We start from the raw sequence: 13,082 nt of genomic DNA on the forward strand, positions 1-13,082 counted from the left end.
AGCTGAGCCCAGGGATGCCCGTGGCCCTGCCGTGCTCAGGCGGGGCCGCCTGTCCGGGACACTCTTATTTCTCTGCTCCCCCTCAGAGCATAGCTCCCCCTGGTCCTCCCAGCCCCCAGAGTGCTCCCCAAGTCCTGAGTTCCATCTGCAGGGCCAGGGCCGGCACCCAGCCCTCGGCAGGTCACCACTGTGGGGCCCTCGTCTCCTGCTGTCCTGGAGGCTGCGTCTTGTTCGGTCATGCCTGCCGGTGCCTGGCACAGCGCTGGCCCCCAAGGTTCCTGTCCGGGGGAGGAGGCCCAGCTGGGCCCTGGGGGCCGGGGCGCCTACCTGCCCTGAAAGTCAGGCCCCGCCCCCACAGCTGAGGGCAGATCCTCCTCGGGGTCTTGGCCTAGCCTCAGCTGGTCCCGGGTGGGAGGAAACCCCGGGTCCCTGACACGGAGCCAGGCGGCTCCCCCACGGCAGTCCGGATAGAGAGGCCGAGATGACCGGGCTCCAGGCGGCTCCGTGCCCGCCCTCCCTGCCGGGCTGCTAGTCTCGCCGGAGGGTATGCCACATGGACACCGGCCTGCGCAGTGTGGCTAGCATCTGGTTCCAGTGCGTGGTGCCCATGCCGCTGGCCGACGAACCGATGATGACGTGGCCCACGTTGTCCCCGCGGCCATTGCTGCTGCTCTCTGCCACCGTCACACGGAGAGACAGGTCCTGGGGAGGAGGTGACAGGGTGCTGGGGAGCAGGGCAGTGCCAGCAGACCTCCTTGGCTCCTGGGCTCCAGCTTGCAATCCTAGGGGTGCCTGGCCTGGCTCTGCCTCCTCACCGCTGACCTGTCCAACCCCACGGTTATCTGCGGCCACCTCCCTACGTGGCCACAGCACCAGATGCCCCAGTTCAAATGCCAGCCTCACTACCTCCTTGCTGTGTGACCGTGGGCTCACTGCCTCAGTTTCCCCATCAGTGAAATTGGGCAAGAATAGTTCCGACCTCTTCTGGGAACTAACAAAACTGCAATGTGTAATGTGCCAAGGGGGTGCCTGCAGCAGGCAGAGAATTTTAGGTGTCAGCTGTGTTTCCTGATGGAGTATGTCCAGCTTGTGACAGACGAGGGGAGAGAACTTGCTGGGGAGCAAAGCTGTGAAGCTGCAGCTAGAACCTGGTCCGACTCCTCTCCTCTTTCTCCCGCCCCTCCCCCAGGGTCCCGCGGAGTCTCATGCCCTCACAGGCTGCAGCGAGGTGGTACTGTGACCCCCCCAGGGGACACCTAACCCATGAGCGTGGCAGGACCAGGCCAGGACACCCAGGACAAGCCACAATGTTGGGCTGTGTGTCTGCATCAGGAACCCCCAGAGTGAGGCTGAGTTCCAGGTTTGCTAATTTAAATGGGGTGTCCCAGGAGGGGAGATGAGCCCCATGTATAAGGGGGCAGGTTGTGGCCCCAGGCACTGGAGGACTTTCTCATGATCAAGGACGCCCGCAGGTGGAAGCCGTGATGGTGGTGAGCGCCCCGTCCTTGGAGGCATGTAAGCAGAGGGTATTGGCATGGCCCAGGCTGTGTCCTCTGCAGCCCCCACCCTGGGGTCTGTGAGATCTGTGCCGGGAAGGGGTCTCCCGGGGGCACATTGCTTTCTTAAGGCTCAGCAGGGTCCCTGCAGGTAGCAGCCTGGGAGGCCTGGGGCCCTCAGCTTAGCCCTGGCTCCTCTCTGGGCCTCTGTGTTTCCTTCCACTGGGAACTTCTCCAGATCTCAGCGCAGCTAACCCTTGCCTGACCCCCAAGTCTAGCTCATTCTCCGTGGATGAGGGTGATCGGGGGACTCCCCTACCTGTCCCTCATGAGTGCCCATGTCCCCAGCACCTCCCACAGGGCTGTGCCTAGTGGGCACTGGACCAGGCTTCCGGACTAGAAAGATAAGGGCTTGAGGTCAGCCGTCCACTTGCAGGGGCCCTGAGCCGCCAGGCCGGCCACAGGGGGCTGGTGGTCGGGCCCCGTGCCTGCGCCCCCTCACCTGGAGCGCGATGGCCGGCACGGAGAAGATCATGGCTTCGTTGAACACTGGGTTGGGGTCGTCCCTCTTCACTGCTGTCTTCTTTTTGCTCATTTTCCTCCCATCCTGCAGCAGGTACACCTTGACAAAGGGGTCTGGGGGGGCAGAGTTGGGTGAGGGCCAGGGCCACACTCACCGTGGCAGCCCTGCCCTGTCCCGCACGGCCGCTGCCCCAGCTGCGCTATGGCCATGTTCTCCCACAGTCCTGCCTGGGTCCTTTATTTTGTTCCTATTTGACAGATGAGGAAACTGAGGCTCACAGGCGCGTCAGGAGGAGCGCTGGGCTCAGGACTCAGGCAGCCACCTCCCAGCTACTGCAGCTCCCCTCCCATGACACTCTGGGGAGCTGGGCAGGCCTCCCACTTTCCCTTCTATAAATGGCCTGACGCAGATGTCAGCCCGTGTCCTCGCTGCCTGCTCAGTGGAGCCTGACTCGGACGTGCAGAATAAGTCGCCGTCTGCACCCAGCGCCCACAGGGTGTCGGGCTGTGCCTGCCTGCATCCAGCCTCCCCCAGCGCCCAGTGCCCTGACTTAGTTCCCGAGGCAGCAGGTCCACCTGGCTCCACCATCTGCTGCCCTGGTCCCTTTAATGGGAGCAGGATGCACCCAGCCTCTGGGCAAGGAGACGCCCCATGAAGCCAGGCCTGGAAAGTGGGGCACATCATGCTTCCCTGACCTGGCCCCATGTGCTGCCTATGCTCTGACGTCCATCACCCCCACCTCCCCCCCGGCTCCCTGCACCCTCTGTGGCTCCCAGGTTTCCGTGTGGCTCAGCCTTCCTACCAGGCATGGCTCCTGAGTCCAGCTGGGAGGGCTGGCCCGTGCCCACACCTGCTGAGGCCTCTAGGTGCCTGGGCTTAACAGCTGGGCCCCGGCCCCCCAGCCACAGGGAGCCAGGCTGCCGCAGGTCCTTACCTGCTGTGGTTTTGTCATTGGTCCAGATGAGGTTCTTGGCCTTCACCACCACCACGGTGAGGCGCTCGGCGGTGGGGAGGTAGCTGAGGGACAGCAGGATCTCCCCCACTGCGTCAGCAGCCTGGAGGACAGATGGCGGGGTCAGCGGGCTTGTGCGCCCTGGACGTGAGGCCCAGGGAGAGGCAGACGCTTCCTTCCCCATGGGGAAGTTGTTGCCTTGAGGATCCCTCTGATTAGGGTGCCAGGCTGGTGGGATGGAGAAAGGGACCCCTCCCTGCTCCGTGGAGCACAGACCACCCTCCTCTCCGGGGGGCAGGGTGTCCAGCAGTGGAAGGAGGCCGGGGGTGCCTGTGGAACATAGCAGCTGGATGTGGTCACGTTCCTTTCCGGACCAAGGAAAGCTGGGCAGCGGGGCTGCTGCGGGCAAAGTGGGGGCTCAAACAACCACGTCGCCCCCAGGCTGGCCCCGGGGGACCCTGGCGTAGGCCGTCCTGCACCGGCTCAGGTTCTCTTTAAATGTCCTCAAGGTGTGGGTGCTTTGCACAGCGGGGTCTGTGCTTGGAAGCCCCCACCGCGGAGCCCCAGGGTGCGCGGGGTGCAGACGGACCTTGTTCTGGTCCTGCAGGTAGAGCCAGCCGCCGAAGGGCTGCCGCGGGAGGTCGAGCTCCGACAGCCTGAGCTCCACCGCGCCGGTGCTCACGTTCCGCTCGTCCTCGTCGACGCCGAGCACGGAGAACCGCAGGCTCTTCTCGTCCAGCGCCGCGGGGTCCAGGGGCACGGAGAACTTCTCGTCGAAGAAGATGGAGCAGGCGTTCCGCTGGATCTGCGGAGAGAGGGCCCGGGGAGGGGGCGGCACGCTGGAGGGAGGTGGAGCCCCGAAAGGAGAGATCCCCAAGGGGGGTCCAGAGAGCTGGGCTCCGGTCCTGGCTCTGCAGGCCCCACAACCTCACAAGCTTTCTCGGGGGTCTCAGCCTGGACGATGGAAGCCCCCTCATACTCCTCTCTGCATCTGGACCTTCCACAGTCTGACCCAGCCAGTTCCGTGCCGGTGCCCCCGGCCTCGCAGCCCTCCCGGCGCTGGCTGAGCAGCGCGTCTGTCCTGCCTGTGTTCAGTCCCGACTCGGGCCAGGCGTGCAGGGGGCAGAGGATCGTGGCGTCCAGAGCCACTGATGTCCGGGCCAGCCTGATGCGGGACGGATAGGAGGACACAAGGATGATGGGTGGATGGAAGGAAGGAAGCAGAGAAGGAGGGCAGGAGGCAGGGAGGCCTGCTGGAGGGAGGGACAGGTGGTAGCGGGGAGGGGCTGGGCAAGGCTGGGCAGACTCCCTTCCCAGCCCAGTCCTGCCTGGTGGGAGCCACTGGCCTCCTTCCCAGCACTGTGGGCCGCCCTGGGAAGACACTCTTGCAGCACCGCCCCCCTCCCCGGGGAGCTGCTTAATAACTGCCTGGCAATATGAAAGAGACGAGTCTCCATCCCTGGCACCTCGCCTGAAGTTCCGGGCCGCCCAGCCCGGGCAGCACCCACTCCTGGGAGCGGCGGGAGGATGGTCACAGCCTCCTTCTCGGAGTAAGTCCAGGGAGGGCTCTGGTTCCAGGAGCTGCCCCACCCACCGGCCTGGGAGTCAAGGGCGCCTCCCCCAGGGGCGCCCCCTTTTGTGGGCACTTGGAGTCTGCAGGGCCCTCTGCCCTCCTCTGGCCAAATTAGCCTCGCTGCTGCCTCTGCCCGAGGGCTCCCCCCACCCCGCCCCGACGCTCCGTGCCCTGTGCTGTGTGAGCATGAGGGAGAGGAGGAGGGGACCGGGCAGAGCCCCGATGCCTGCTCACAGCTGGGGATGTCCTGGGCAAATTCCCTTCTTGTGCCTCGGTTTCCTCAGCAGTAAGATGCACTAACGGTCCCTCCCACGGGGGCCGAGGAAAGGGCCGCGGGTGGACTGGCTCTGGAGCGGGCTGTGTGGCTGCTGACGCCCCCCTCACGGGTGTGACCAGGCCACCTGGGCCGGCCACAGGCGCGCGGGCCTAGGCCAGATGAGAACGCCTCATGGGCCCAAGACGCTTACCCGGAATCGGGGTTACAGAGGAGTCTGCATATATTAACCATCCCTTCCTCAAGAATTATGCCCAGCTGACAGATGGGAAACTGAGTCACAGAGCACTTTTATGTCTTGCTCCGGGACATGTTGTGAGGATTCAAAACGAGGCATTTGGGTTCCTGGGTCCTGCTCTTGACCATGCCCTGGCCTGCCTCTCGGGAGCTGGGCTGCCCTCTCGTGGGGCTCACAGGCCCCTGACTGGTCCGCTCCAGACCTCCTGGAGGGGGACTGTCCAGCCCTGAGCGTCAGCTAGTTCCAGCATGCATGTGGCTGGATGCTGTGGGTCTGAGGGGTCAGAGGCACTTGCTCCAGCAGATTCTGGCCTCCTCCTGCCGGGTCAGAGGTCAGAGGTTGCAGTGTGCTGACTGTCCCGCAATCCAGTGTGGAGCTACTGCCCCCCGTTCTGGGTGGCAGGGTGTGTTTTGTGTTAGCTTTGCTCCCTCTTGGCATGGAGGGGTGTGGGGGGTGAGGTTGAGAGATGTGGGGGGATGCTGTTGTCTCCCTGACCCCTCTCTGGTTTACTCTCTGCCCGGCCCCGCCCTGAGCTGACCTCCACGGCCTGTTTCAACAGGCTCCCTTGACCTCTGGTTTCTGGTGAGGCAGGTCAGTGGGGCTCACCAGAGGAAACCGGTCAGAGGGAGGTTGGGGTGCCATTCCCCCAGGACTTCCCTGAGGTAGGGTGGTGGGTTGACCATGTCCCTGGACAGAGGGCCCAGCACCTGTGGAGTGGCCCGTCCTACATGCCTGTCTCCTTTTGGATCCGATGTCCTCATCTCCACCCCAATCCCTCAGACCATCCCTGAGGTCACCCAAGCCCCCCATTATTAACAGTCCTGTTGGCAAGCCCTCCCGCAGTGAATCAACTTGAGCGTGTCACCCCTTTTCTGCCAGGTCCCCAAGTTGACACCAGGGGCAGGTGTGGAAACGGACAATGTCCACACTCTGGATTTGAGGGTCGGATGCTGGCACTGCCATTGTTGGGAGCTGAAGGTGGAGCCCCAGACTTGGGGCTGGGTCCTCCCTCAGAATCACCAACCAAACCGGCTCTCTAGCCCTGCCTAGGGCGGACCTGCAGAGCCCGGGGTGCCCTCTGCCCACCCCATGCCGGCTCGCACTTACCCGAGAGATGCCCATGATCTGCTCCTCAGGCAGCAGGCTGACGCGCACGAAGCAGGACCCGAAGCCACCTTCCTCCCGTTCCAGCAGGTCCTTGCCCTCCAGCACAGCCACGTGCAGCGTGTGGGAGGCGCTGTCGTAGTCCATGCTCACCTCCACCTGGCCCAGCGTGAAGTCCTGCCCGAAGGTGTTGCTCACAGAGGAGATGGAGTTCAAGGAGTCAGCCGACTGCGACTTCCGGAGCGGCCCGTATGGGGCCAGGTCCAGCTCCCGGCCCATCAGCTCCAGCGGCCCCAGCTCGCTGAGGCTCTCAACGGTGTCCTCGAAGCTGAGGCTGCCTTTGCGGCTGGACAGGCCCTGAGCGCTGGCCCGCTGGGCGCTCCAGGCAGGCACTGTCTGGGGTGAGAAAGGAGACATGGGAGCATGCAAGGGCAGTGGGCATGGTGTGGTGGCAACAGGAGGTGACACGGTAAGTCCCCTCCATTCAGGGCAATCCAGGTCCCCCTTCTGCAAATCTGGCGCATGCCTTAGGAAGACACTTGTTTAATACTATTTCATATCCCTGACCAGGATGTAAGAAAGCTTTTTCTCAAAATGTTTGTTGATATGGCGAGGGATCCACAAATAAAGATGTTCATTGCAGTGAGGTTTATAAAAAGGGAACGTCCTAATCTAAGTGTCCCGCAGAAGGGGACTGGGTAAGAATACTAGAGTATAGCTACTCAATAGCAGACCCAGCAGCCTCAAAGGACGTTTACAACAATGTTTACAACATGAGAGAGATTTCCTGTGGGGCAACAGTTGCCTTAATTTCATTTTTCTTTTCTCTAAGTCGACCTTGGGACTTTAGAAGACTAAAATATTTGTACCCTAAGCATCTCCCCTGTGGCTGCATAGTCTTTAATGCACCCCCCACTGGCCACTGAGTAGATAGCCATAATTTATGTTAGGGCTCCTCTGCTGTGGGCACCTATGTTGTTTCTATTTTTTCACAAAGATAAATAATGCAGCATCAAACAGCTTTCTTAAAATCCTGGCTCCGAGCACACAGTCCTTTGGAAAGCTTTTGACACCTTGGCCAACAAGTGGTGTCAATTTCCAGTCCCAGAATGGAGTGAGAGTCCCTCCTGACACCCCAAATGAATGAGCACGTGGGACCCTAACTTGGTAACAGATTCTGATAGTGCTCTCTGAACTCTACATGATGCTAGAAAAATTCTCTGCCAACTGGCCAATGATGAAACTATCAGTAATATCAATTGAAAGCCCTAAAACGTTGAGCCTCCCTAATGCAGTAATTCCACATCTGGGCATCCATTCCGAGTACGTAATCCCACACGAAGACAGCATTCAACATATAAAACACCCACCGCATTGTTTATAATGGCGTTTAGGAAACCATGACACGCACTTAAAAAGGAATCTTGCGCAGTCATTAAAATGATGTTTACGAAGGATGCTCAATAATATGGGAAACTATTGCAGTTATAAGTGTGATGAAAAGAGCAGGGTGTGAAATTCTGTGCAGAAATGACCCTTGTTGTGTAGAAACTATCCGTGGAGAAGAGACTGGGGGGTGGATTTAATGTGCTGGAGAGGAATATTTCAGAACGGGAACATCTCCCCACATCACCACCCAGAGGCAAGCAGTTCACAGTTGCTGGTCGCTGGGGGTTGGCATTTTGGGAGCGATTCCTCTCTCCCCTCCTCCTTCTCCTCCTCCTCCTTCTTTTTTTAAAAGATTTATTTATTTAGGCATACAAGAGCTGGGGCACAGGCCAGAGACTCGGGGGGTGAGAGGATTCACCAGAGACAGAGTGGGGAACAGAACAGGCAGACTGACTGAAACGCACTGCTGAGGGGAGCAGCGGGCGAGTCAGCAGAAATCTGCTGCACCGTGTGGGTAGCTCCCTGGCCGGCTGGGGATCGAACTCGTGCTGCAGAGGCTGCGGATTGCATCATAGTGCGGTGCTTAACCCCTTGCGCCACCAGGGAGGCCCTTCTTCTTTTTTTATTGGGGTAACATCAATTGACAACACGGTATGGTTCAGAGAGGTGTTTTCTTCTTGATTACCCACAGAATGGATTTGAAAATGAAAAACATTCATTCATTCAACACATATTCACAGATGATGCGCTAACACTGCGTGATGTCGGAGGCCTGCAAGAGACAAGCCCTCACAGCGGGAATTCACCAGGAGGGAGCCAGGGGTGTGGAGGCGGGTCCCGCGTGGACGTGGGGGCATGGGGGCACCGCTTACATGCACCTGGGAGAAGGCAAGCCTCACCTTCTGCCTGGCCTCTGCGTAGGTCTCCCCGTACTTCTGCTGCAGGTAGCGGTAGTCGTAGTTAGGGAACGGGGAGGGACTGGGGAAGCTCCCGGATGTCCAGAGCTTCCACAGGCTCACGGCGGCAATGCCCAGCAGCACCAGGGTCCCTGCCGCGTAGACACCCACCTCCCAGCCAGGCGGGCTCTTGATGACTGCAAGGCAAGGGCAGCCTCTCATTAGCAGGCACTGGGAGCACCCTCCTCCCCAGCCCCGTGTTCACAGACCCAAGGAGCAGGGAGCTCAGCACTGACTTAGTCACTGAACAAGCACTTATTGAGAGCCTACTATGTGCCAGGCTCGGTGCTGGGTGGGGGGGTTCAAGCCATATTCTCTCTGCAATTTCCGCTTTAGCCTCTTTTCCACACAAACGTGCGTTTCTCCCAGGAGCGAGGCTTGGCGGGAGCAGATGAAGCCCTGTGAACAAGGGCTACTCATTCCTTAGGCTTTAAACCAACAGGGTTGCTCTCACTTCTTTGAGGCCTCAGAGGCCCTCTTGTTTCCAGATAATCAAAGCAGCCGTTTGGGGAAAAGGGAGGGGTGTGGGGGGAGAAAGAGAAATGACTCCATTTTGCCTCAACCTCATCTAGAAGGATCTAATCTCCATCAAACAACGAAGAGAAAAATATAGCACATCCAAACATTGGAATATTATTCAGCCGTGAGAAGGAATGAAATACAGCATGGACGGGTCTGGGAAAGATCATGTGAAGGGAAAGAAAAGGCCACCGGCGGTGGGAATCTGCTCCTATATGAAGGGTCCAGGCAGGCAAATTTGTGCAGACAGAAGGTAGGTCGGTGGTTGTCGGGGGCCGGGGAGAGTGGGGAATGTAGAACGTGGGATCTCTTTGGGGAATGATGAATATATTGGAAAGCTTGATAGTGCTATTGGGCACACAATCTACTAAATCCACTGAATTGTTACACTTTAAGTGGATAAATTGTAGGGTATGTGAATTTTATCTCAAGAAAGCAGTTATTTAAAAAAAAAAGTCCTCAACCACAATTGAGAAGTGATTCAGGCTATGCGGATTTTGGGGGGCAAATCCAGGGGCACAACTGCTTTTTCTCCACTGTTCAGCAAGTGACTTTCCTTCTCAGAGCCTTACTGTTCCCCAAAATAGTGACCCATGATGCCATCCCGTGTGGCCCCTGGCAGGACCACCCTGTTGAAAAGTGTGGTCTCGCAATGCTTGGAAACCCAGCCCTCCATCCCCAAAGCAGCCAGTGAGCCGGTGGACTCCATTTTGCTAGTCACACTTGGAAAATACAGTTCGCTACACCATCCTCAGTGCTGCCTGAATGCCCACTTCAAATAGGGAAACCGAGGCTCACAAAGACCTTGCCTGAGTCACACAGCCAGGAGGGTGTGGTGTTGGGATTCCAACTCTGGCAGCCAGACTTCAGAGAAAGCAAGGGTAACTGCTGCCCCACCCAGCCTCCACCCAGCTTAGTCCCCTGGTAGCAGGTTGAGAGAGGTGGGTAGGGTGTTTCAGGGGCAGAGATTTAGCGTCATCCATCCATTGAGCACCTACTGTGTGCAAGCCCCTGTGGGGGTATAAGCCCCAGGCCCAGGCCCTTTATAGGAAGTGAGGTGAAAATGAATAGACAGAAAGGGGTGATGGGAATCAAGATGGAGAGGACTTCCTAGAGGAGGAGGAATTTGCATTATAAAGGAGTAAGTAAGTCACCAGGGACTGGGAGGTCGGGCAAGAAGAGGGGGCGGACAAAGCCTGGAGCATTCGTGGTGCCCAGTGGGGGCGTGGAACACTTGAAGCTAGAGGGGCCCTTCCTCACTGCTTCCCCAGGCCTGGTCACTCAGGGATAGTCACACAGCAGGGGCAGCCCCTCTGGTGGCGGGAGGCTTCGGCCTGCCCCTGCTGTCCAGAGCCAGCCACGTCTTGCCAGAATCCACAGCTCACTCTGGAGGTCAGGGCTCGTCCTTCAGCCCTGGCATTTATCTGGCATTTACCTGGCATTATCCCGACTCCACTTTCCAGAAGAGGGAAACTGAGGCTGAGAGAGGCCCAGGAATACATCTATGTGCCAGCGCACGGCCACAGAGGTGAGGGCGCTGGCTGGGTGCAGGCTCCCTGGTTCCCGGGCAGGCCGCCTCCTCTACTCTCTGGGCCTCAGTCTCCACATCAGGAAACCGCGATGAAGACAGAAACAGCCCACCCATGGGCTCATCCTGGGGACTTATTCTAAGGAGAGAACCCCCGCAAGAGTGATGTCTGGTGTGAGTCATCGTGGCTGTATTTTTAACTGGGAAATCTGGAAATGGCCAGAAGGTCCCACAAGGGGGCCGGGGTGGGGGTGGGGGGGCTGTCCTGGGGAGGAATGTCACTGGCCTCTGAGAATGACAATTGAGGTCATCAGCAGGTCCCCATGGCTATGCAGAGACACCTTTCGGGCACTGTTAAGAGGAAAAAATAAATCACTCTCCAACATGATATAACCACACGATTTTGATGTAAAGATCACAGGGCGTGTGGGCCGGGGCGGAGCGGGGGGGGGGGGGGGGGGGAGGGAGGCCATGAGAACAAGCGGTGGTGGAGCTGCGAGCAGACCCTCCCTCTCCTGACCTCTGCGCTGAAATGTCATTTGTGAGCTAAAGAAAACCACGACCAAGGGGACCGAGGACCGTGTGAGAGGGGCTCCCGCTGGCCCGGCGGGCACAGCCGGGCAGGGCTAGGAGCTGAACTGGGGCCTGAGGCTTGAACGTGGAAAGGTGGCAAAGCAGAGCCAGGTCCCCCCAGCGTGAGGACCCCTGGGGCTGCCGGAAGCTAGTGCTCTTGGCAGGAGAGGCGGGCAGGGCTGGGGCCCCTGCACGGAAAAGCCCCAGGAGGTTGAGACGAAATGATGACAATTAATGCTCATTTATTTACTCAGTTTATTGAGCACCAGCCTTGGGAGGCGGGGACGCGCTCCCAAGGGGGCAAGGTCTCAGCTGAGACCAGCGGAGGAACGGGAGGAGGCGCCTCCTCTCCATGGACTACTTGCCAGGCCCTGTCCTAAGCCTTCGCCCGTTCGCCCACTGCGTGCTCAGCACAGAAGGCTCTGACTGTGCCCCTTCACAGATGAGGGAGCTGGGGCTCCAGATCGCTCTGTGACTGTGCCCCCTTTCTGATGAGGAAGCTGGGGCTCCAGCTCCGCACTGGTAACCGCCGCACCAGACATGAGGACGCAGCCAGGCGAGGCGGAGCAGGCCCAGAGGCGAGCACCGGGCGTGTGTGCCCGTGGTGGGAGGCCTGTGGTGGGGAGGCAGTGGGGCTGCTCACGAATCTCCCCAGCAGCCCTGAAGGGAGGCCTCACCACCCCCTCCCCACAGGTGAGTAAGTGGAGGCTCGGGGGTTGCATGGCCTGCCCAGGTCACGCCAGGCCTGGGTAAGTCTTGTGAGCTGGTGAGCTGCCGTGCTCGCTGGGGAAGAGTGAGGACCCCTCAGGACCCCAAGAGCCCAGCTCTCATGTGACTGGGGGTTGTCTTGGGAGAAGCTGGTGTGAGGGGGGGCACCGGTGGCTGTTGGGGAGCTGGGAGCCCTGGGGTTTGTGCTCCTTCCCTTTCCCACCCTCCTTCCCTCTGTAAGTAGGGAGGGGAGACGGCGTGGGTGCTGCGGCCGATGCTGAAGCGCAGTTGGAGCATGTCTGGGATCTCCAGGCCACACCCCGAGCCCATGCCTGCCGGGCGCACCCTGGAAAGCGGGAGCTCCTGCCTGTCTGGGTGACATGACCAGGTGATCTGAGTGTGACTAGCTGCTCAACAGGGTCTAGGAATGGCCCCAGCTGAGTGGCTCCCGCCCTCAGACTCATCCTTAGGGAGCTGTGGGCCACGGGCCTCAGGGCAACCCACTCAAGTGACATGGAGAGAGTCGCTTCCATTGGAAGGGAGCACCCTGACCAGAAAGATGAAGGCCTCAGGCTGGTCCCAGCTGGGTGTCCCCAAGGCTGTGTGACCTTGGACAGGTCACTGACTGTCCTTACCAGTATTGGGGTATTGGTATCCCACTGACACCCCACCCCGGCCTGGTGGGAGGGCCCCTGAGGTGGCAGACTTGCCGCTGCACTCACCGCTCAGGTGGTACTCCGCCACGTCCACGGCCATGGTGCCCATTACAGCGGATGGCACTGGAAGGGAAGAGAGCCAGCAGAGAGGGCTTCAGGGGGTCACCCACCCCCCTGGCCTCCCTGGGGCCCATGTGCCTGTCGCTTGGAGTGGTGAGGGGGGCCAGGCAAAGGTATGTGGTTTTTAAAAATAGCATCTTTAAAAAATGGCATTTGAAGTACCTTTCAAGCACTCCTAGACCTCACTCCCGGGTTGCCAGTCAGCGCACAAGATGAATTTCACGTTTGTGTTTAGTGGTATGTAGTACATCCCAAACTCCACGTGGGATACACTTATGCTGAAAAAGTATTCATTGTTTCCCTGAAAAAGTGACCGGGTCTCCTGGATTGGTATTTGCTATTTCTGGCACCCTCCTTGTTTCCATGCGAACAACAACAGGCTGACCAGGGATCCCCTGAGGCTGTCCACAAGCTCACTCCAAATGCTCTTACTTAAATCGGAAGGAATGAAGGCCTTCCCACAAATTCTATTA

The 13,082-nt window shown here is 59.3% G+C and overlaps 1 protein-coding gene across 1 annotated transcript; it reads right to left on the reverse strand.

Annotated features, from left to right (window-relative positions):
- Window positions 1-519: 519 nt before the first annotated feature.
- Window positions 520-12,607, reverse strand: SYT12 (synaptotagmin 12). The gene is made up of 7 exons (XM_037518254.2): window positions 12,556-12,607; window positions 8,449-8,642; window positions 6,164-6,556; window positions 3,561-3,776; window positions 2,954-3,074; window positions 1,999-2,132; window positions 520-702 (listed from the first exon to the last, which is right to left on the reverse strand). Exons 1-7 carry the CDS (start codon window positions 12,596-12,598, stop codon window positions 529-531), a joined length of 1,275 nt encoding a protein of 424 aa, XP_037374151.2. The 5' UTR covers window positions 12,599-12,607; the 3' UTR covers window positions 520-528.
- Window positions 12,608-13,082: the final 475 nt, after the last annotated feature.

This window comes from Talpa occidentalis, unplaced genomic scaffold (genome assembly GCF_014898055.3).
Source record: "Talpa occidentalis isolate TD23 unplaced genomic scaffold, MPIMG_talOcc4v2.1 talOcc4.17, whole genome shotgun sequence".
NCBI classification, from domain to species: Eukaryota; Metazoa; Chordata; class Mammalia; order Eulipotyphla; family Talpidae; genus Talpa; species Talpa occidentalis.